General features: G+C 43.0%; 1 protein-coding gene across 3 annotated transcripts; it reads left to right on the top strand.

Moving 5' to 3' along the window:
- Nucleotides 1-1,115: 1,115 nt before the first annotated feature.
- Mtch2 (mitochondrial carrier 2) lies at nt 1,116-22,364 on the top strand. 3 transcript variants are annotated; one of them, XM_057780637.1, is made up of 13 exons: nt 1,119-1,304; nt 3,402-3,486; nt 3,834-3,940; nt 8,906-8,932; nt 9,107-9,169; nt 10,200-10,257; nt 10,687-10,738; nt 11,708-11,767; nt 14,552-14,645; nt 16,199-16,246; nt 17,320-17,387; nt 20,173-20,248; nt 22,156-22,364. In XM_057780637.1, the coding sequence occupies exons 1-13, from the start codon at nt 1,218-1,220 to the stop codon at nt 22,240-22,242; spliced, it is 912 nt and encodes a 303-aa protein (XP_057636620.1). In that variant the 5' UTR covers nt 1,119-1,217; the 3' UTR covers nt 22,243-22,364. The 3 variants fall into 3 exon arrangements, with proteins under 3 accessions (XP_057636621.1, XP_057636620.1, XP_057636622.1); XM_057780639.1 differs by having other exon boundaries at nt 1,140-1,282; XM_057780638.1 differs by lacking the exon at nt 20,173-20,248 and having other exon boundaries at nt 1,116-1,304.
- The last annotated feature ends 1,945 nt before the right edge of the window (nt 22,365-24,309 follow it).

The following is a 24,309-nucleotide window of genomic DNA, read 5'->3' as shown; positions in this document are numbered from 1 at the left end:
CTGGTTTTGTGTGAATAGAGAGCTGTACTAACTTCAACCAAGTTTTCAAAAAACTCCATAGACAGTTTCACTTAATGTTCGTACGTCTGAGAAGGTAAATTAGTTGTGTTGTCCATAGATTTAGATACAAAGAAAGAGAAATAACACATGGATGCGGAAGAAAAGCCAGATTCCACACGCAGTTTTCTCGGCTCCTCATTCTCTGCATTACACACGGCCTGTACGAGGTGTTGGCCAACACGGGGCAAAGGTGCAAGGAGCAGCAACACCTTTTCCCCATTTTACTTCTAATAGCTTGGATAGCATGATGGGTACTGAAATATCTGTTCATCTGGTAATAAATATTGAGTACCGTAAATACTGGTACGTGCCAGACTCTGGAAATAAAATTCTGAACAAAGGCCATCTCGATTCCTAAATCAGAGTTCGACACTGTCAACAAGCAAAGACAATTCCCCAGTGACAGGTGCCATAACGCAACAGGTAGGAAACGTGGGTAAAGTGAATTTAGAGTAGGTCAGAGAAGACAGAAAATATGACACTGTCTCAGCATGTAACCCCGGCTTACCCGGAATTCACTCTGTAGACTGGGTTAGCCGTGACCGCACACGTCCGTCTGCCTTTGCCTCCCAAATACTGAATTAAGGGCCTGACACCACATCTGACCCTTAGGGAGCACATTTTGTTGCTGTTGCTTTGTTTTTTCCAGTTTTGAGGACTGAGCCTAGGGCTCTGTGAAATGCTGGGAAGTGCTCTACCACAGAGCTAGTGATAAATGCAAAGACAGGATGGTATCTGCTGGCCATTGAGACAGGACAGCTCTAACGGAAAACACCCACTGAACTTTACGTGGACCGAGCCTGAGAGCCGACGGGGTGTTTCCCTCATGACCTTGCCTTGGCCGCCAGGGTCATCACCTCCCCCACCCACACCACCACCCCGCCTCGCTCCTTCCGGACACTTCCGGCCTGCGCAAGCGCATAAGAAATGGCCTGTCCTAGAGGCGCACGGAGCCCACTCCGGCACGCATGCGCGCCCCGCCCCGGGCGCCCCCTCGCGAGCGCCTGCCGTTTCTTTGGGCGGGACCGTGGGCGGGGCCTGAGCGGGCGGCGCGCGGCGGGCGGGCCACTAAAGCCGGCGCCTCCGACACGTGATCTGGAACCGGCTGTGCCGCTTGGTGACTCGGTCTGTCCGTCCGTCCGTCCGCGGGTGCCATCATGGCGGACGCGGCCAGTCAGGTGCTCCTGGGCTCCGGTCTCACCATCCTGTCCCAGCCGCTCATGTACGTGAAAGTGCTCATCCAGGTATGAGGCGTCGCCCTGCCCTTCCCGGTCAGCGTCCTGTGGGGTCGCCGCCGCCCTCGGCGTCCCTGGCCTTCCCCTCCGCGATGCTGCGCTTTCCACCCGTCAGGGACAACTTCCACGGCCTCGCGGCCCCCCTGGGAAACATCCCGAGGCTCGCTCCGGGCGGGCCGCTCCCGCTCCGCAGCCAACTGCCACCCTGCCCTTCCTTGCCTTGGCTCTGCTCAACTTTGTTTTCCTTCTCTGCGGTTGATCCTGGGCGATCGCCACCGAGGGCTTCCCAAGCCTTTCCCTGTCGCCCCTCTGAAACTGACATTCACCGCGCCTCTTCCACTCCTTCTCAAACTCGAGACGTGAGCTACTCATCTCAGGACAAATGTGAAATTCTAGGAAAGCCAACATCGTATTGTTTTTATTCGCTTTTTCTTTCTGTTCTGCTGTTTCTACTTCTGTTCCGTTGAGAGATTTTAACACCAGATACCCGGATATACACAAGGATCTCATTGAGAAGTAATAATGAAGTCAGATTTCCTAAGGATCCATTGAGCGCTTTCACAGCCGCCCGTGTGGTTCATGACAATGAAAAATCACGTTGGTCAGAGCTGGCAATCAGTTCTGTTTAGTGAGTTTAAACGTAATATCAAATGCCTTCCTTTAGCTTACTTTCTGATCTGCTGGTTATTACGTGATATTTTATATTCATGGATAAAGAAACCTACTTTTAGCTGGTGATCGTATTTTCAGTTGCTGTTCTAACTTTCCCCTTGTTGAGCAAGCATTTATTGAGAGTTGACATACTCACCCCATGCCTTGTGTTACCGAAGGAAGCAGGCCTTAGAATCTTTGTCCTCACTATTTACCGTTCTGAAAAGACATGCAGAATGGACCCTCATTTTTTTCAATTGTTACTCATACAAATTATTGCCAAGTTGACTGATGGATGTTCAGTTTTTAGTGTAGAAGTTGAACCCCCTTTGTCTAAAGCAGAGGCACATTTGGGCTACACTGCATTTTGCAGTGCAAACTCTTCAGTAGTTCTCAAAAGGGCAGTGTTTTCTAGTGACATTTAGTGCTCTTACCTCAACAATTTGCTATCTTAAAGTCTGATTTCACAATATCTGTGTGTTGCCAAGTATCTCAGGGGGTTAGTGAAATTCCCAAATACTGTTTTAAAATTCACACGGTAGCCTTTCAGTGAGCTCAGAGGGGGAGTATTAGCAACAGATGAAGGAACTGCAACAATAGAGTCCAAACTCTCCTACTGGATTTTTTTCTCAAGTATCCGTTTGGCACTACAAGTCCAGAATTTATTGTGTAAATAAAATGACAATCATTAATTTTTATGACTTTCTGTATATTGCTAATGAGACTGTACATTTAACATGGACCTAGCATGCAGTTATTTTCGTAAGTGAATTACCTAACTGTATGCATTTGCCTTTGTTGTCTAGTTAACCATAGAGGCAGGCAGTTGATGCTGGCTCAGTGAATATTTTCTTATTTTATTCAAATATAAAAATGTAAAGCTGGGTGGTGGTGGCGCACTCCTTTAATCCCAGCCCTTGGGAGACACAGACAGGTGGATCTTTGAGTTCAAGGCCATCCTGGTCTACAGAGCCAGTTCCAGGACAGCCAGAGCTACATGGAGAAACTCTGTCTCCAAAACTCAAAAAGGAAGAAAAAAATTGTAAAAGTATTTGTTAGCCTTATCGATAAACAGACTTTCCTGACACAATGGTTTCCGTGTTCTATTTTCAGTTTGATAATCTTAGTTTCATGGTTTACTCTGCAGATTTCATCTCAAAGGGCAACTTGGAGTTTATTGAACCCAGTCCTAATCTATACAACAGGACAAAAGAGTAATAAGGGCGGTACTTCAACGAAGCCTTAAGAAATATAAACTGCATTTTTTTTATTTGTAAAAACTATGGAGCTAAAGGTAGTTTGCTGATAGAGACATGGAGCATAAGGATGGACGTGGAGTTCACTTTCAGCACCAAACACAAAGGAATTTGAGCCTGATTTTCTTTTTTTAAGACCTTGCAGCCAAAGTATTCCTGGGGATTTGCTTAGTGTTGATATATTCCTTTGTTTTTAAAGGTGGGATATGAGCCTCTTCCTCCAACAATAGGACGAAATATTTTTGGGCGACAAGTATGTCAGCTTCCTGGTCTCTTTTGTTATGGTAGGTGCCTTTGATTTATTTGGGATGGATGACATTGAAGATGGATGGGCTGGAGTGACTGAAGGAAACTACGCAGAAGGGCTGCTGCCTTGAGATTTCTTTTTTTTTTTTTTTTTTGGATTTTCGAGACAGGGTTTCTCTGTGGTTTTGGAGCCTGTCCTGGAACTAGCTCTTGTAGACCAGGCTGGTCTCGAACTCACAGAGATCCGCCTGCCTCTGCCTCCCAAGTGCTGGGATTAAAGGCGTGCGCCACCACCGCCCGGCAAAAAAAAAAAAAAAAGAGAGAGAGAGATTTCTTGTAGCTATGTTTTTGGACTAGAACCTAAAGCTCTGACTTTTGTTCTTAGCTCAGCACATTGCAAGCATCGATGGGAGGCGTGGGTTGTTCAGAGGCTTAACTCCAAGACTGTGTTCGGGAGTCCTTGGAACTGTGGTCCACGGTAAAGTCTTACAGGTAAGAGGAAGTCAGTGTTCTCATACCTTTTAGTTGCCTTTTGTGCACAATTTATTCCACTGATTTCAAAGATAAACTAATAGCCTGACATTTTTTTTCTCTTAATTGATTAATTGGTTAACTGATTGATAGAAGACAGGATTTCTCTGTGAAGCATAGACTGGCCTCAGAACTTGCTTAGTAGCCTCAGCTGGCCTTGAATTTGATTCTGCCTTCTGAGTGGTTGCCCACGTGCCTGCTTTGAAAACATGTTCTTGAAATGCCCACTCTTCCCCCATGAAACAAAGGGAATTTGTGCAATTAAAGTCATTGACTTTGATATATGTGACCTTCTTCCTTTAAAACCGGTTCTGAATAGAAAGTACTTCTGTTCACCTATACAGTTTGACTTTTTATTATTATTACTTACTTAGTTATTGTAAGGGAAGAAATCTGAGTAAAACACACTTTTTTTTCCTGGAGTTACCTTTTACATTGCTAGTATTATCTCAGTGACACATTTCCTATTCAAAATATTGAAAAGTAAAGAAGCAAGAGCTGCTGCTAGGCATAGTGGATTGTGCTTGTAACCCTAGCATTTAGGAGGTGGGGGAAGAAGAATCAGGAAGTTCAAAGCAAGCCTCAGTTACATCCTGAGTTATAGGCCAGCCTGGGTTGCATAAGACATTGTCTCGAAAAGAAAAGCACAGTTGAGGTGGCTCGCAGTTGAAGATGTCATGATGACTTGAATCTGATCCCCAGAGATCACATGATAGAAGGCAAAAACTGACTTCTACAAGTTTTCTTCCGATTTTTTGTATGTATGTGTGGTAGATAAACACAGATAATTAAAAAGTTTAAAAAAGAAAGAAAAATGAACATAACAGCTGAAATGCAGATTGGTGGTAGGTGCTGACATAGCCTGTACAAGGCTCTGGTTTTAATCTCCAGCACCTGGAAAAGGGGAACTTACCAGAAAAAGAATCTACACACAAGGTCAGGGATGGTGGCAGTGTGGTTCGTGGCTGTATGGATGCTTGCCTCACTAGTTGTATATTTCTGCTTTTGTTCACTCTTCTGTGTATTTCAGAGTTTGTGTTGTTGGGTTTAGTTTTGTCTGTGTGTGATGTGTATGCATGTTTCTCAGTGTGTGTGCACATATTAGAGCAAATGAGTCGCTGTATACGTGCAAAGGTCAAAGAACACCCTCTAGTGTGAGTCCTTTCCATCTTGTTTGAAACAGGGTCTCTTTATTCACTATGTGTACACAACAGGCTAGCTAGCCCCCAGGGTCTTGGGGTTCTATTTCGGCCTCCCACCTTTCTGTAGGAACACAAAGATTACAGGTAAATGGAAACTTTACGTGGCTTACATGGGTTCTTGGGAGCCTAACTCATGTTCTTATGTTTATGCAGCAAAGATTTTACCTACCAAGATGTCTCCCTAACCTTGTATATGTGTTACATTACATATTAAAAATCTTTTTCTTCATTGTATGACTTTTTTATTTACTTTGAGACAGGGTTTTGCTATGTAAACCAGTCTGACCTTGAATTCCTGGAGATCCCTCTGTCTTTGTCTCCTTTGTGCTGGGATTGAAGGTGTGTACCACCACACCTAGCCTCATGGGTTTTGTTTGTTTGTTTGTTTGTTTGTTTTTGTTTTATTTTTATTTTGGTTTTTTGGTTTTTCAAGTCAGGGTTTCTCTCAACAGCCCTGATTGTCCTGGAACTCCCTTTGTAGACAAGGCTGGCCTCAAACTCAGAGATCCTTCTGCCTCCCTAGTGCTGGGATTAAAGGTGTGTGCCACCACACCTGGTCTCATTGCTTGCCTTTTTAAAAGTTACAAACAAAACCCTGATCAATGCATGTAGTAAATGTTTTTGGAAGCACAGTCCCATGGCCCTGTGCTGCAGTGGAGTGGGGTCTAAGCCCATACATCTCAAGATTCTTCACATCACATGTGGCCATGCCATGTGCTGAGTCTCTGAGGGTCCTGGTGCCAGCTGGTTTAGATGGAGGGTGGCCATGGCAAGGAAAGTGGTCTGAAACATACTGTGAGGCTGGTCGGGGTCTCCTGTAGCTTCTGCCAGGTTCTGGTCCCATTTGATTCAGGGTTGGTTACTTCCAAGCAGTCAAAATGGTGAAATGCTATAGCAGCTGGGTAGCCTGGCCTATGTGTAGTGGTTTGTAGGAGGGTATTGGGCACCTCCTAGAGCACCTGAGGCTGAAGGGGCTGTAGAAGCTGTTACTGTCAGCATTAGGGACGTTTCCAGACATTTTATAAACTTGAATGAGCAGCCCAAGTGAGCAATCCTTGATTTCTAAGTCTGATCACTGTTATAATTTGTACCAGACTTCAGCATTGCCGTAGGCCTTCCTGGATAGGCCTCTACCAGGACCACGGATAGCATTTTAGCCCTTTGTGCCCTGCATTCTTTCAAGGGCTGGGTGTTATATTATACACAGAAGGCAACCACTGATGTGACATTCTAGGGAACCTAGTTTGAAGGTGCTGAGCTATGCCTGAGGTCCCCTGGACACATATAGGTAGCATTTGGCCTGGGAGAAATCTATGCACCCAGATGTGCATAAAAGATTACAGAGCTGAGGACAGAAAGGAAGCCGTGAACTGCAGGATGTTTTCAAAAGGACATGTTCACAGTCTGAAGGGGGAAAGTATTTTTAACAAAATCTCAATCGCTCAGTTTTACCAATAGAGACTTGGGAGCCAGATGTGGGGGTGAAAGCCTGGTAGCTCAGAGAGGCAGAGAAAGCACCCAACTGACCTTCCTCCTCAGCCATCTCAAACCTCTCCTCAAACTCAGTGTCCCTTCCTTCTACCTCCTGTGCCTCTCTGTTCACTGTCCTGACTCCTTGTTGCTGTTTTTTCTTGTTCACTTCCTGTCAACTGGTAGTTTGCTTTGCCTCTTGATCTATGTATGGTTGACTTTATTTAATCCTGTTTACAATATTCAATCAGAAAACTCTTGGATTAAAGGTATGTGCTAAGGTTGAGCCACACCACAGCTAAAAACAGGTTTTTCCAGTAAATAACAAAATCTTGGGGTTCGCAGTCTGATCACATGTTCTACAACTGAAAAGCCCATACCCTTGTCTTCCTGGGCCTTCTGCCCATTCTTGTAGGCATCTTCCAAGAGTCTTGTGCATCTTCATCTATTGGCATTGTTGCCTACTCTGTTCCCTAAGCCACGGTCGGCTGGGAAGACCCTAGGGTAGTCGGTATCAGTGACTGTCAGGAGTCTGTGTTGTAGTACAGACCTAGGTGATGAGGAGACTTCTTTGGGTGATGTGGGAGGGTAGGGGAGTAGAGGTTAAATTAATTCTTTTTGCTAAAGAAAGTATTGCATGTTTTTTATCTGATAAGACTAGAAAATAAAACTCAGGTTTGGTCTCCCAAGCGTAAGCCCAGCACTTGGAAGTTAGAGGCAGGAGTAAAGAGATCAATTCAAGGTCATTATTAGCTATGAGACCTGTCTTTAACAAAGAGAGAGAGAAAGAGGCAAAGAAAATAAAGCTGTTTGTCACCTACTAAACGTGTGTTCTCTAGCCCATTTTGTATTTTCTTTCTCCCCTCCCCAACAAGAGCTCACTATGTAGCCCTAATTGTCTTGGAAATCGCTGTGTTGACTGCCTGTCTCTGCTTCCTGAGTGCATTCTCTATTTCTACAATATACCAGAAGCCATATTTCCTCTTGCGGTATAATCGGGGATTTTCTAATAGTCTTCTCCAGAAGAGAAAATTGTCTTGCTCATTTTAGAAGCAGTCACATACAGAAGAAAGTGGGGCGATGGCGACACTCACACTAAGTACCAATTCTATGTTGTTTTATTTTATAAAGAAAAGAACTTTGCCCTAATTTGGTATTTCTGCTTTTTCCGTGAGAAGAGTAGGAACCTGGACTGTGGTTTTAACAATTCCCTATTAAATATTATGTTTAATAAACAATGACCTTGGGGGGGTTCTTTTTAAATTAAAAACTTAAAGTAGGAGGGTTAGGGCTATAACTCAGTTGGTGGACTGTTACCTGACATGTAAAAAGCCCTGGGTTCCATCCTCAGCACCACATAAACTGGTACAGTAGTATATGCCAATAATCCCAGCACTGAGGAAGTAGAGGCAGGGAAGAAGGTTCACAAGTTCAAGGCCATTGTTGGTATTTGCTTCTTACGAGGTCAAAGCTGGGGACTGGAGAGTTGGCTCAGCCAGTTAAGAGCTCTTCCAGAGGTCCTGAGTTCAACTCCCAGCAAGCACAACCGTCTGTAATGAGATCTGGTGCCCTCTTCTGGCCTACAGGCAAACATGCAGACAGAACACTGTATACATAATAAATCCTTTTTGTTTTGTTTCGTTTCATTTCGTTTAGAGACAGGGTTTCTCTGTAACTTTGTAGCTTGCCCTGGAACTAGCTCTATGTAGACCAGGCTGGCTTTGAACTCACAGAAATCCACCTGCCTCTGCCTCCCGAGCGCTGGGATTAAAGGCGTACGCCACCACAGCCCGGCCTTTAATAAATAAATATTTTCCAAAAACAAAAAATGAGAGAGAGCGAACTGGGCACGCCTTTAATCCCAGCTCTCAAGAGGCAGAGGCAGGCGGATCTCTGTGAGTTCAAGGCCAGCCTCGTTCCAGAACAGGCTCCAAAGCTACAGAGAAACCCTGTCTCGAAAAACCAAAAGAAAAAGAGAGAGAGAGAGAAGAAAAAAAAAACATTTTCAAACCAGGCATATGATAGGCGCTGGCCTGTGATGCCAAGGGGAAAGGTTTAGGGGTGTTTGCTTCAGATGCTTGCTGTTTTCAGCTTTGCAGTGCCGCCACCTGAGAGATAGTTGTTTCCATTCGATTAATGTGAGGTGGAAATTGGGAAGACTGCAGGAGAAGTCAGTGCTTTTCAATTTTCTGTCATTGCCTTCTAAGGATACATTAATAACTCTAATTATTACTTGTTTCTATTTTTTCTGTAGCATTACCAGGAGTGCGAGAAACCCGAGGTATGTTGGTGCTGTTCTCTATGTGATCCATCCCCCCCCCCCGTTGTCTGACTCTTTATAGGAGAAAAACCAGGACTTTTTCTTTCATTTCAGTGGCTGGTGGCTTATGGGATAGCCATGGGTTTGAAGATTTCTATTTAAAATCATCAAGATTTCTGTCTTTTTTATTTCCAGGAGTTAGTACCTGGAAATGTACAAAAGGAAGGCTCGTCCTCCTTTGACCAAGTTATCAAAGAGGTAAGAAATAAATTTACCCTTTGTTGTTGAACCAGGATCATGACTTCTGCGTTTCCAGGTCTGTTCCCAGTTTAAATTGAGCTTTCCTGTCTAATAACCCAAAAGAAGAACATGGCCTGCTGTTGGGAACAGGTGTAGCTTCCTCTGTAGTTAAGACCAAGGCAGTTTTTACATTTGTTCTTTTATTGGGGAAGGGTATTTTGCTTGCTTGTATGCATGCCTGGTACCTGCAGAGGCCAATGGGGTAGTTTTTGGAACTGGTGTTGCAGAAGGTTGGGAGCTGCCATGTGGGTGCTGGGAGCCAAATCTGAAACAACAACCGGTATTCTTTACTACTGAGCTGTCTCTCCAGCCCCAAATTCTATTCTTTTTTGTTGTTATTTATTTTAAAAATCAATTTTCTAGCCCAGGGTGACCTTAAACTCACAATCCTTCTGCCTCATCTTCTCCCCCATATGGGATCGCAGGAATACACCACCATGCCCAGCTTTGAAAGCCAGACCTGATGGCTCAGGCCTGTAGTCCCAGTATTTGGGAAGGTTGAAGCAGGAGGAGTAAAACTCTAAGGCCTGCTTGGTCTACAGAGTAAAATCAAGGCCAGCCCAAACGATATTGTATGAAAAAAAATATTAAGAGGGCCAGGGATATAGCTTGTTGGTAGAGCACTTGCTTACATAGTGTGTGAGGCCCTGGGTTTAATTCCCTCTACTGCCAAATGAGTGAATGAGTCCAACTCTGGTAACTTTATTCAAACAGGTAACCCTCTCTCTTCTCTATGGGGTTGGGGAAAATAAGTCTCTTTTTCAGGGAGATTTCAGAAAGTTACTACAATAGAGGGTTGAAATCCATGAAAGGTATAATGAAATGATAAAATATTAGGTTAATCCCATTGGAGCTTGCTTCCTGACTCCAAAACAGGAAAGCTTCGGCTCCTAGTCCTTTGCCCTATACTGAGTGTCCACCTACATTTCTTACCGGAATATGAATATCATTTATTTAGATTTCAGAAGTGTGTTTTGATTGTTTCTAGACAACTCGAGAGATGATTGCTCGTTCTGCTGCTACCCTCATTACACATCCCTTCCACGGTATGTTTGCAGTTGATGGCATAAAATAATCTCATTATTCTACATATTTCTTTATCTTGGTGTGGGCATTGACTGCAAGGCTCTGCCTTCATATTTTTGTTCACCTGCTTTGCTGTCTTCTTCCAGATAGTGAAGTGTCTTTAGATGAAAAAAACTCTTAGGGTTACCAAAATAATCTCAACATAGTTGGTGGGTTTTTCTTTAATTCAAGAATTTGTTTTGCATTTATTTTGGCAGAGGAGGGGCAGGCATTCTACAGCATTTATGTGGAGGTCAGAGGCCAATTGGGAATCCGTTTTCTCCTTCTACAACTTGGTTTCTGAGGATCAAACACGGGTTGAGGGGCTTGTCAGCAGCCGTCTTTACTGGCTAAGCAGCCTCCCTGACTCTGAACACAGTTCCTAAAGCAGTCTTGCCTTTGTCCTACAGTGATCACGCTGAGAACTATGGTACAGTTCATTGGCAGAGAGTCCAAGTACTGGTAGGTGTTTGGGGTTTTTTTTCTTCTTCTTTTTATATGTGTGTGTGTTTGCCTGCTTGTTTGTATGTGTGTCATGTGCAGTCTGTTCAGTGCCTGTTAAGGCCAGAAGTGTCGGATCTTCTGGAACTGGAGTTAGAGATGGTTTTGAGCCCCCATTTCCGCTGGGACCTGAACCTGGGTCCTGCAAGAGCAGCAAATGCTCTTAAGCCCTGAGCATCATTCCAGCTAAATGTATTCTGAACTGCATACACTACATCTTTCACAGTCTTTTTAGTTTGCTTTGGATTTTTAAAACAGGGTTTTTCTCTGTAGCATTGACTGTCCCGGAACTCGCTCTGTAGATCAGGCTGGCCTCAGACTCACAGAGATCCACCTGCCTCTGCCTCCTGAGTGCTGAGATTAAAGGCGTGCGCCACCACCATCCAGCTATCCCTTCCTTCATAGTTAATTGTTTCACTATTTTGTTAAATGTGTAGGTGTTCTGCCTTCTTGTGTGTCTGTGCACCACATGCATGTCCGGTGCCCACAGAGGCCAGAAGAGAACACCAGATCCTCTGAGACATGAGTTAGACAGAAGGTTGTGAGCTACCATGTAGATGCTGGGAATTGAGCCAGGTCCACTGGAAGAGCGCCCAGTGCTCTTAACAACTGAGTCATCTCTCCAGCCCCAGTAGCTTTATTTTCTAATAGAATTTAACTACTTTACAAGAGTGAACCAGTGCTAGAAATTTTTGATGAAAGGGAGTTACGAAGTTGACTTTGTCAAAAGTAATTATTAGCCAGGTGTTATGGGGTATACCTGTGATCTCAGGTCACTTCGGAAAGTGCAGGCAGGAGTTCAGGGTCAGCCTCAACATAATAAATTTAGGCTGCCTTGGGCTCAATGAAACCCTGCTGGGGGTGGGGGGTGAAATTCCCTTCTCAAAACTCAAATGATCTCTGTGTCCTTTACCTTTTATCGTTACCTAGCGGGCTGTGTGACTCCATATTAACCATCTACCGGGAAGAAGGCATTGTAGGATTTTTTGCGTGAGTAAATGTTGGATTTTCCTGTTAATCATTTTTGTGTTAGTAGAAAAGCTTTCTTGAAAATAAGGGCAATGAGTCTTTAATTTTGAGGGAAAAAAAAATGTTCTCTCGAGGTTTATGTTAAGACCTCTACTGACTTATATTTTATATGCTTGAAATAAAGATTAAAAAAACAAAAAACAAAAAAAAAAACAAGGTCTCTTATAGCCCAGTGTGACCTCAGACTGAATGAGGATGACTTTGAGCTCCTGACCTCCATACCTCTCCTGTGGGTACGGGTGTGGAAGTCAGGACAGCTTGAGAGAATCAGTTTTATCTTTTAATGCCTGGGTTTCAGGAATTAAACTTGGGGTGTCAGCCATGGTGACAAAAACCCTTACTTGCACCAGGCCTTGCTTTTTTGTTTTGTTTTTGAGATAGACTGAGATCTACCTGCCTCTGCTTTCCAAGTACTAACTTTAAAGGTGTTCAGCACTATGTCAAATTTTTTTATGATAAGTTCCTTTATAATACAGTTATTAAAAGGAGAATACTAATTTTTGAAAGATGGAAAAGTCATAACATGTATTTTTATTACTCTAGAATAAGCATTTGCAAGGCTTGACTTTGGAAAGTTTAAACTATTGTGCTCGACTAACAAGAAACTCACTGTGGGCAGTGAAGTGGTAGCGTCTCCATAATTAGTTGATGCTAAAAATCAAATACGGATTTTTTGCACATGCTCTACCACTGAGCTGAGCCCCAGATTTCTTTTTCTTTTCTTTTGTTTGATTGTTATTTTGTATGTATGGATGTTTTGGTTACATGTATGTACAGAGGCCACCATGTGAAGAAGCCAGAATATGGTGTCAGAGCCTCTGGTCTCGAGTCACACATGGTTGTGAGTCTCCACGGAGCTGCTAGGGGTCAAATCTGGGCTCCTCTGGGTGAGACAACTCACCAGACCCTAAATTTATTCCATTTTTTGAGTATTGTTTTAATTTTTGAGTATTCTGACAAATAGAAAGGACAGTTTATCATTAGTCTCATTTTAAAATGTTATTTGTATGTGTGAGTGTACACATAAGCAGAAGGGTATGTGTCAGAAGAGAAAATCAGATCCTTTAGAGCTGGAGGTGGAGGCTGTTGTAAGCCACCATGTAGGTGTTGGGAACTAAACCAGGGTCTTCGGCGAGTGTGGGCAGACTTTTCTTTCCAACTTAACAGTTCCCAAATAACCAACAGGGACACTTGATTATAAATGCTCAGCTGATAGTTCAGACTTATTACTACTCTTATAACTTAAATGAACCCATTTCTATTAATTACATTCTGCCACATGATGTTACCTCTCTTTCATCTTGTACCTCCTGTTTCTTCCCTCTGTCTCTCTGGTGACTCCTGACTCCGCCCTTGTTCCCAGCATTCTCTCTGCCCCTAAAATCCTGCCTAGCTATTGGCCAATCAGTTTTTCATTAGCAATGAGAGCAGCACATTTTCACAGTGTACAGAAGGATTATTACACAGCAGACAAGAGCAGTAAGTGCTCTGAACCACTGAGCCATCTCTCCAGCCAGCACCAGTTTCATTTTAAAAGTGTTGAGGAGCCTGCAATGTACCTGAGTTTGTAGTGTACTTGCCTAGCATATGAAAAGCTTTAGGTTCAGTCTCTAGCACATATAAAACTGGGCATACTGGACTATACATGCCTATAATCCTGGCATTTAAGAGGAAGGGAAGCCGGGCGGTGGTGGCGCACGCCTTTAATCCCAGCACTTGGGAGGCAGAGGCAGGCGGATCTCTGTGAGTTCGAGACCAGCCTGGTCTACAAGAGCTAGTTCCAGGACAGGCTCCAAAACCACAGAAGAAACCCTGTCTCGAAAAACCAAAAAAAAAAAAAAAAAAAAAAAAAAAACAAGAGGAAGGGATAAGAGGATCAGAAGTTAAAGGTTATTCTTGTATACATAGCAAGTTTGAGGCCAGCCGACGTGAAAAACTTGTGTTTCCTGTGTTTGATTGACCTAGTTTGAGTGACACTGGGAATATTACCTTGCGCAGATGGAAGCGCTGAGTTTGAATGCCAGTTCCATCACTTAAAAACACTGCCATGCAGCAAATGAATGCCTTAAAAATTCTTGAATTTTTCTTTTAAAAGACATGGTTTCATGTGCTCCAGTCTGGCCTAAAACTTTATGTAAAGGAAAGGATTACCTTGAACTTCTCTCCTCCTGCCTCTTTCTACTGAGTGCTGGAGTTACATGCATGGGCTATTACCCCCAGTTTGTATAGTACCGGGGAATCAAACTTAGGGTCTCGTGCTTCAAGCTCTCTTATCAACTGAACAATATCCCTAGCCTCTGGAAACATGCTTTTGATATTTCTCTCTGTTTGGATCATTCTCACTGTTTGTTTGTTTGTTATTGTTGTTTTTCCCCTTCATCTTTTGCCCTGCCAAATTTGAGTTTAGTAAAACAGTGTTGTAAATCTCCTCTGCAAAGCACCTTGCAAGTCTTTGGCCCTTCCTGTTATGGTTACTAATAGTAAAGTGTGCTGTTGGCTGTAATTCATAAAGGGTTATAGCTGACCTGTATTCTAAAAGTGGGAACAAAAGCCATTACAGGTCAACATTAGTAAGTACAGCTGCTAACCAGACTGAAGTTGGAATGAGGGCTGCATTCTGGGGTTTGGTGCTGTTCAGTCCCCTAGAATGTTTCTAAATGTCTTAGCTTTCGAGATGTGTTTATACCAAGCAGATATCTCTTTTACTGATCATAGTTTTTTGCTGCTTACTATGTCTTCATGTAGGGGTCTAATTCCTCGCCTCATAGGTGACGTCATTTCCTTGTGGCTCTGTAACTCACTGGCTTATCTCATCAATACCTATGCACTGGACAGTGGGGTAGGTTATAACCTTGGTAAGATATGCTGGTGAGGGCTTTCTTTGTATTCACCTGGCAGTCATTGTAGCTGTGAGTAAGATGGCAGTTTGGTATGTGCCAAACAGAATATTACATAGTAAAAAAGATCATTTGAGTTTATAAAGACTGACGTGCTATTTCCTATAGAGGGTACCCGTGGATCTAGCCCTGATATTGTTACAGCTTTGAGACTTTTTGTTTTTCCGATACCTAGTTTTAGAGCATACAATATAAGGAGAATAGCTGTTTGTTGTATTTGGGGGTTTACCACATCTTCTGGGGTATTGAAGGGGCTCCTAGAAATCTCTGTCTCAGAGGTTTTGAGGGTTTGAATTATCTTCCAAATATTGAGACTGGTACATTTCTTCCTACATCATCCTAGTGTGATAGGAATTTGCCAGTAGTTATTGATGAGAATGATCAATTTGGGGAAAAAAAAATTTCCAAGACAGGATTTTTCTGGCTGTCCTGGAACTCACTCTGTAGACCAGGCTGGCCTTGAACTCACAGAGATCTGCCTGTTTCTGCCTCCCAAATACTGGGACTAAAGGCCTGTGCCACTACTGCCTGGCTGTTTATTTATTTATTTTAGTGTTTTAAGATATATTTATTTTAGCTGGGCAGTGATGGACACCTTTAATTCCAGCAGTTGGGAGGCAAAGGCAAATGAATTTCTGTGAGTTCGAGGCCAGCCTGATCTACAGAGTGACAGCCAAAGATACACAGAAAAACCTTGTCTCAAAAAAAAATATATTTATTTTATGTATATTGTGCTCTATCTACATATACTCCTGCATGCCAGAAGATAGTATCAGATCCCATTATAGATGGCCGTGAACCGCCATGTGCTTACTGGGAGTTGAACTTGGGACCTCTGGAAGAGTTGCCAGTACTCTTAACTGCTGAGCCATCTCTCCAGCCCCTGGAAATCTTTTGAAAGGGTCTCCCTATGTCAATCATCTTGACTGCCAATTTTTTGTTAAAATGGGATCTAACTATGTAACCTTGACTTGCCTGAACTAATATAGACAAGACTGGCCTTGAGATCCACTTATATGTACCTCTCAAATGCTAGATACAAGGCATGCACCACCATCCAACCTTGGCTGGAGGCAGAGGCAGGCAGATGTCCATGAGCTCAAGGCCAGCCTGATCTACAAGAGCTAGTTCCAGGACAGCTAGGGCTGTTAGAGAAATCCCATCTTAAAAAACAAAAATAAGTTAATTATTATATTCAGTGTTGTGCCTGCGTGTATGCCTGAAGGCCAGAAGAGGCACCAGTTCTCATTATGGATGGTTGCAAACCACCATGTGGTTGGTTGCTGAGAACTGAACTCAGAACATCTAAAAGAGCAGTCAGTGCCTTTAACTGCTGAGCCATCTCTCCAGCCCCTGACTGCCACTTTTTTATATTCATCATAGATACTTTGTTTTTATTAAACTTCATTTTCACACTGTCATACTCTTGTGAGTTTTAACTTACTATCAGCTTTGTGTGTGAGTCATTCTAATAAAAGCTCTTTTCCTATTTTAGGTCTCTACCATGAATGAAATGAAAAGTTATTCCCAAGCTGTCACAGGAGTGAGTTTCTTAATCCTCTAAATTTTCTAGGAACAGTTTGTTTGGTGGTGGTGGTGAAGTCCGGCCTGTATGACCAGTGTTTTAAAACTGCCAGCCACCTCCCTGGAAATGTCCGTCACATGGTTCCTCTGTGTCAGAGGTGGTGGAGAGTATAGCTGCCCTCTCACAGCGGCTTTTACTTGCCCCGTGTGTTTTGTATTGCTTAGCTTTCATGGGGGAGTGGGGCAGCTGCACATTGTGCCCTTCACATCTCACTTAGAGAACTGAACACTCTGTCGTACATTGATTTGGGATGTGGGAACTGTGCATGTGCCAAAGCATGCATGGGGAGGGAGGAAGGGAAGGAGGGAGGGAGACTGACTTGTGGGTGCTGGTTCTGAGGACTGAGCTCAGGTCCATCTGTGTTGGCAACTTTGACTGTAACTGAGCCATCTCATCTCACCTGCCTTGGAAAACTGCTTCAGCCTCCCGCGCAGTTGGGTAGCTGACACTCATCACACAGCTGAAAATGGGATTTCTGAAGTAGTTCCCATTGTCTTTGAGAGGGTGCTCATCTTCTTTTCAGGGGTACTTTGAAATACTTTATTTGTATTATTTTAAAACTTTTTCTCAGCCGGGCTGTGGTGGCGCATGCCTTTTATCCCAGCACTCGGGAGGCAGATGCCCTGGCGGATCTCTGTGAGTTCAAGGCCAACCTGGTCTACAAGAGCTAGTTCCAGGACAGCTAGGGCAAAACCTTTCTCGGAACACCCCCCCCCCAAAAAAAAAGGCACAACTTTTTCTCATAAGTAAGCAGTTTACTTCCATTTGAATGAGACCTCAGCATAGATTAAGAAGATTGTCTTGGCCTTTTGATAAATTTTGGATATATAAGTACATTGTGGCAAAAAAAAAAAAAAAAAAAAAAGGTGCCTCTGGGCTCAAAACTATGTAAAAGCATTCCAGGGCTCTGCGAGCTCAGGACTACTGTTGGGATATTTGAGCAGTAGTAGCACTAGGCCTTCGAGGAGAGAGGGGAGCAGTGAAGATTGAGAATGGTTTGGTAACTCAGCTGTTTTCTTGCTGTCTTACAGTTCTTTGCCAGTATGTTGACATACCCCTTTGTGCTTGTATCTAATCTTATGGCTGTCAACAACTGTGGGTAAGTGCATTTTGGGTTTTTGGCTGGTGCATGTGGAAGCCAGAAGTTGATGTGTTTGGTGTTTTCCTCAATGATGTTCCATTCTATTTACAAAATAGGGTGTCTCACTGAACCCAAAGCTCAGTTGAGCTGGTCTAGTTAGACAACCTGCCACAGGATCATCTGCCCCTGCCTACTAAGTGCGGATTATAGGGGTTGTACACTATGCAGTCTTAACTGTTGAGTGGGTGTGGCATATCCAGACCTAATTCTAGGACTTGCGCAACCAGTGTTTACCCCCTGAGCCTTCTCCTCAGTCTTGATTTTGTCTTTATTTTTGCAGTCATGAAGGACGGAAACCAAGGCCTCGCGTGTGCTAGGCATGTACACCCCACCAGTTAGTTGCAGGCCCAGTCCCCTACTTTGCATTTCTTAGTTTGGTAATTTGCCCCCCGACCCCATATGACTGGGATTATAGCCATCGTAAGCCACCATATAGGTGCTGGGAATTGAAGCTGCACCCTCTGCAAGAGCAACAAATGCTCTTAACTGATGAGCTATCTCCCCACCCCCTAAGACTTTATTACTAATTATGTGTATGTATGCCCGTCTGTAGGGGTTTGTGTAAAGTATGGCCGGGCGGTGGTGGCGCACGCCTTTAATCCCAGCACTCAGGAGGCAGAGGCAGGCGGATCTCTGAGTTTGAGGCCAGCCTGGTCTGCAAGAGCTAGTTCCAGGACAGGATCCAAAGCTACAGAGAAACCCTGTTTCAAAAAACAAACAAAAATTGTAAAGTGTGTATGTGTGTGCACACATGATAGGCATTGATGACACTGTGTGCATGTGTTGTGCAGGGTACATGTATGTACTTGTGGAGTTCAGAGGTCGTCTACCTTGTCTTTAAGATAGGTTCTCTCATTGGTTGGCTTAGAACTCTCAGATTCATCCAGATTGGCTGGGCAGTAAGCCCCAGGGAGTTGCTTGTCTCCACAAGTCTCGCACTGGAGTATGTTAGAGAACACCATTGATTTCCAGTTCCAGATGTCAAGTGACTCCACCACATTGGCAAATATTTTGCTTCTAGAATTAACTCGGAACTCTGTTCCATAGCTATGGTAGCATGTGCCGTAATCCTAGTACTTGGGAGGTGAAGGCAAGATCAGGTATTCAAAGCTAAGCTTAGATGCATAGCAAGTTTAAGGCCATGAGATCCTGTGTCAGGAAAACAAAACAGGCTAGAGAGATGGCTCAGCAGTTAAGAGCACATACTACTCTTCCAGAGGACCAGAGCTTGGTTCTCGGCACCCACGTCTGGTGACTCACCTTTTCCTAGAACTCGAGCTCCAGGGAATCTGACATCCTGTTCTCATCTCTGTGGGCACCCATACACAAATGAGCACAAACATGCTCACCTATTCATAAATAAAACCTTGAAAAACGAAACTTAAAACCGTTCTGATATAATATCTGGCTTAATGTGTCATTTAGACATGTTATTGTTTTCAAACAAAAATTGAAATAGCTCCATGGAATTTTTAGCCAAATTTGACTATCGTATTTGTTTTCTGATTCTTAGAACAATCTCCATGTTTTAGCTTAGCACATGCTTTAAAATGAGTTAAATAGCTGGTCCTGGCAGTGAGCATCTTTAATCCTAACATTCAGGAGGCAGAGTAAGTAGATCGGTGAGTTTGAGGCCATATCAGTCAGACCCTGGAACTCCAGATCCATGGGTTCTGGGATCCTCTTCTGGCCTCAGACACCACACAAAGACATGGTGCAAAGACATTCATGTAGGCAAAACGACATAGACATAATTTTTCTTCCTTTTTTTTGAGCTAGTTAGGAAGTGGTTGGATTATATTCAGATAGGAGAGTGTGGTCAGCAGTGCTTATATCTGCTATCATAGCTTGATTCTTTATGAAGAAAGTTCATTTAAAAATCCATTTTCCCAGCCAGGCGGTGGTGGCACATGTCTTTAATCTCAGCACTTGGGAGGCAGAGGCAGGCGGATCTCTGTGAGTTCGAGACCAGCCTGGTCTAGTTCCAGCTAGTTCCAGGACAGGCTCCAAAACTACAGAGAAACCCTGTCTCAAAAAACCAAAAAAAAAAAAAATCCATTTTCCCTGATGGTCAGTCATATGGTTGTTCATTTATCCACTCATGAAAAATCTAAATGTATCACAAAATAAAACCAAGTCACGATTCTGAGAAAGAGTTCAGTAGGGATGAGGAGGTATTGAAAGAGATGGAAGGGGGGCTAGAGAGATGGCTCAGTGGTTAAGAGCACTACCTGCTCTTCCAAAAGGTCCTGAGTTCAATTCCCAGCAACCACATGGTGGCTCACAACCATCTGTAATGAGGTCTGGTGCCCTCTTTCTGGCCTGCAGGCATACACACAGACAGAACATTGTATACATAATAAATAAATATTTTTAAAAAAAATGAGAGAAGTAAGGGAGCTAGGTGGTGATACACACCTTTAAGCCTAGCACTTGGCAGGGAGATCTCAGTTCAAGGCCAGCCTGGCCTACAGAGTGAGTTCCAGAACAGCCAGGGCAACACAGAAACCCTGACTCAGAAGGAAAAAGAAGGGGTGAGGGAGAATAATAATAGAATACAAGAATATATACTAAACATATATAGTAATAGAAGTTTCTGTTTGTTGACTTAAAACCTGCTTTACGATGGGTGGTCTTTTCCTCTGGTGTAATTATTAAAACTATCTCAGGGAACCTATGATGGAAATTTTTGCCAAAAAGTCCCTTGAAAATGTTTGTAAGTAACTAATGTTTTCAATTTCAGGCTTGCTGGTGGATCTCCTCCTTATTCCCCAATATATACTTCTTGGGTAGATTGCTGGTGCATGCTACAAAAAGCGGTATTTTTATCTCTCATTTTGTTTTTGGTCTCTTAAATGATGTGCCTTGAATTCTGATATTAACTCATTCTTTAACTGCTAATCAGTAGCTTTACAGTGTTGTGTATGTCCCTTGAGCATAAGCGTGGTACCTAAAAACTACATTGCGGTAAAGAAGTACAAACTCCTACATGTCAGCAACAAGCCATTTGAGCGATTGAATGAAAGTCACAAATAGGGTCCAGAGAGATAATTCTCCTAGTTGTTTAAGCAATAGCCTGATTTCCAACTTACCTTTATTGTTGGAGCAGGGGATTGAACCCAGGACCTCACACAGACTAAACAGAAGCCCAGCAAACTTGCCTTTCTGTAACTACTCAGAACATCTTATATACTTCTTTCCCCACATTTAGATATGAAGACTGAAAATAAGACATTACTTATTTATTAGACAAAATTTTGTCAGTGATACTGACAGAACTAGTTGCTTGCTTCCTGTTTTGTTAGTAGATGACGTTGTCAAAGCTATAGTTTATAGTTATTGGTGAGGGTTATATCACTGACCAAACATTTTTGATACCTCTAGACATAGTTGTATGAAGAACTAAGATAATGGATGGGCTGTCCACTGACTTTAGCATGGGAATCACTTAAAGGCCATCAGTTTACAGATGGTTCTGCGTGGCCTGCACTTTTTCAAGAATTGCAGAGAAGGGTATGAAGAAGCTCTTTGCTGCATTACTTGAGATCCCAGGGTATGAATGAGAATGGCTCTGTTCACAGAACTTGGGCTCCCCCAGACTGGACTCTGAATGAAAAGGTCCAGTTGTTACTATGGTTACTTTTGCTCACTGTTCATGCCAACTGAATCCAATCAATCCATCCTTGTGGTTTTCTTCTAAGTTTTTTCCTTTCTTGTTTTCATTTGTTTATCTTTATTATTTTGTTGTTTTTGCTTTCTGGCATGCTGGGGATCAACCCAGAGCCTTCCAAATAATAGGCAAGAAGAGCTCTGCCAATATACTACATTCTCATAACTGTTTTTCTTTTTCTTTTTGTGGTGTTATTATTGAATCCGGAGTCTTAATCATGTGGTAAACACCACTGAGCTACACTCCCAGCTCTTCTCAAGACCAGATCCTACTGGGGTCTTTGGGGTTTTGTTTGTTTGTTTGTTGTTTTGTTTTGCTTTTTTGAGATAGGGTTTTTCTGTGTAACAGTGCTGGCTGTCCTGAAACTGTTCTGTAGACCAGACTGGCTTCAGACTCACTGAGATCTGCCTGCCTCTGCCTCCCAAGTATTGGGATTAAAGGCGTGTGCAACCACCGCCCAGCAAGATCTTACTGTTTTTATAGGACAGTCTCCTAGTGCAGTCCCATTTCTAACTAATGCCCTTTGTAAGAGGAAAGAACATAGAAAATGGATTGCCAGAAGTTGCCAGACAAACCTTATCTGGGAAACCATTAATCCTGTATGTGCTTAGGAAAACATCAAAACTGTATTAGTCATCTACAATGTATCAGATAGCATACCAAGCACTTCCCATAACATTTTCAAACTAGCCCTGTGAAGATTGACGCCATTCTCTATGCTGCTGTTTTACATATGAAAAAGTTAGTGCTAAGAGGAACTTAATATTCTGGGCAGTGGTGGTGCGTGCAATCCCAGTATTTGGGAGGCAGATCTCTGAGTTCAAGGCCATCCTGGTTTACATAGTGAGTTCTAAGACAACCAGAGCTACATGGTGAACCCCTGTCTCAAAAAACAACAATAAAAAGGAGCTTATTGAAAGTTCTGTAACACGGTCACTTGGCCTTACTGGCAGGTCCAAGTGCTGGTAGTCATTTCAGTCACATCTAGAAATGTGTCCCGGTGTGAGTGCTTTCGTCTTCATGCTAGACTTTATTTCTGTTTCTTTTCTTTTCCAGGGAAATATAAGCCGAGGAAACAGTTTGTTTTTCCGGAAGGTCCCCTTTGGGAAGACTTACTGTTGTGACCTGAGGATGTTAATTTGAAGATGTGGAGCAGGGACAGTGACATTTCTATAGTCCCAATGCACAGAATTATGGGAGAGAATGTTGATTTCTATACAGTGTGGCGCGCTTTTTTAATAATCATTTAATCTTGGGAAAATGGAGGTGATTGGTGTCTGCCTTTTTTGTTCTTTTTCCTAGCACAATATCATTTACCACTGGTGTTCCCTATTAGTTATTTGAAATGGGACTTTTTTTTTCCTCCAAATTTGTGTTTTAAACAAAAAATAGAAGTATATTCCTAAAGGAACAAGCAGGTTGTCCTGTGGATTTAAGTCTCAGGTTAGGGCTTTGTCAAATGAAGAATAGAATTCCAGTAAGAAAGAAATGATTCTATAAAAGTTGAGAAAATTAAGTCACACATACCATGTGGGAGTTTATGAGTTCCCCTGAGTACATAGATGCTAGAAAGTCAGCAGCAGCCCCCAGTCCACCTCCCACCCGGCTTCTGGGCAGTTGACCTATCTAATCTCCATGCTGCTGAGTTACCGTACCAGGTTGCTGCGGAAGTCTTCACACCTTCACTCTAGAAGAAAACGTCATCTCCACCAATTAAGCAGGTTTGAGCAAGCTTTGGGAAGGAAATGGGATGGGCTTTCACTCTACAGAAGCTCTTGATTTCCTGTAACACAAGAAGCAAATACTACAACAGTATAGCCCCCAAGTGCTCAGAACCCACCAACCCCTAAGGTCCTAAGGTTCGTCTTCACTACAGTCCCTTCTGCTCCTAACGTGACTAGTGTGGTTTTCATTTCTGATGACACCCTTGAAAAGTGCATTTGTAACTCTTATCTGGTGATCTGGACCACATGGTTCCTAGGCTGTTGCCCAGCTCGCATGTCATACCTTCATACCCTCGGCTGGGCATGTTAAAAACACTTGCTGCAGGAAAATCACTTTCGAAGAAAGATTTTTCAACACAAGCATAAAGCTTCTATTTACTCAGGCCTTTTAACAGCAGGTTAAATGCTCCTAAGAAGAGAAAGCCTAAACTGTCGCTTGTGAAGTAATTCACTGGTACTTTGCCAAATGAATAAGCACTGAATTTGCTGCTTTTAGACTTCTATCAGTGTGGCCACGGCCATGATGTTAGGTAGCATGAGCATGCAGGGTCTTCTCCCACTCAGGGTTTAGTGATACTCCTGAAGCTCATGAGTAGCTTAGCTTGAACAGTCTTTGTCAAAAGTACTTTGTCTCAAAAGTAATGTAAATTTTATATTCTATTCAATATTGTATGCATCTGTTCTAATATAAAAAGTGTTTTGCATTACCTACTCTTTTCTCCCAAAAAACTGTCAAGTAAAGATGATGTAGGGAAATGCACTATGTTTATCCTGTGGCTTCTGTGCACATAAATACCCTGTATTCTGAGAGCCTGTCTGACTGTTGAAGGTCAGTCCACCACCAGGGGGCAGCAGGACTTTGGTCTTACCTGTGCATTTTGACCTGAATTCAACATGTTCTAAGATTGCTCAGCGAAAATGAGTCTCCTATATAGGCTCTATAGGTTGAGGAGTGACTTTGTGGTGAGCAAAGTACTGACAGGAACAAGTGCCTGGTTTCTATCTGCGTGATCATAAAAATGGGGGCAGTGATACAAACCTGAAAACCTGGGGAGCACAGGCAGGAAGAGGTTCAGGAGTTCACAAATCACCCTCCATTACATAGCAAGTGTGAGGCTAAACCAAACTACATCAAAATACTATCTCAAAAAACAAATACTAGCTGGGCATGGTAGCACAGGATTTTAGCCCAAGCACTTGGAAGGCAGAGGCAGTCAAATCTACATAAGCTGAAAGACAGCCAAGGTTCCATAGTGAGACCATGTCAAAACAAATAGTTCGGTCATCTCACAGCTTAGTTCAGCTGGGGGTTCTGCTAGGGAATAATCCCTTTGGTTTGTCATAAGATCTATTAAAACTTGTAACATAAAATTCTGAAGTTTAGCAGTGCATGCTTACTTGCACCTATAATTCTGACAATTTGGAACATTGACGCAGAGCACATCATGAATTTGAGGATGGCCTGGGTTACATAGACCTTGCCTAA

The sequence above is a fragment of the Chionomys nivalis genome, chromosome 9 (assembly GCF_950005125.1).
Source record: "Chionomys nivalis chromosome 9, mChiNiv1.1, whole genome shotgun sequence".
In the NCBI taxonomy this organism is placed as follows: Eukaryota; Metazoa; Chordata; class Mammalia; order Rodentia; family Cricetidae; genus Chionomys; species Chionomys nivalis.
The sequence above is the reverse complement of the archived record's forward strand: the minus strand, read 5'-3'. Positions and strand labels throughout refer to the sequence as shown.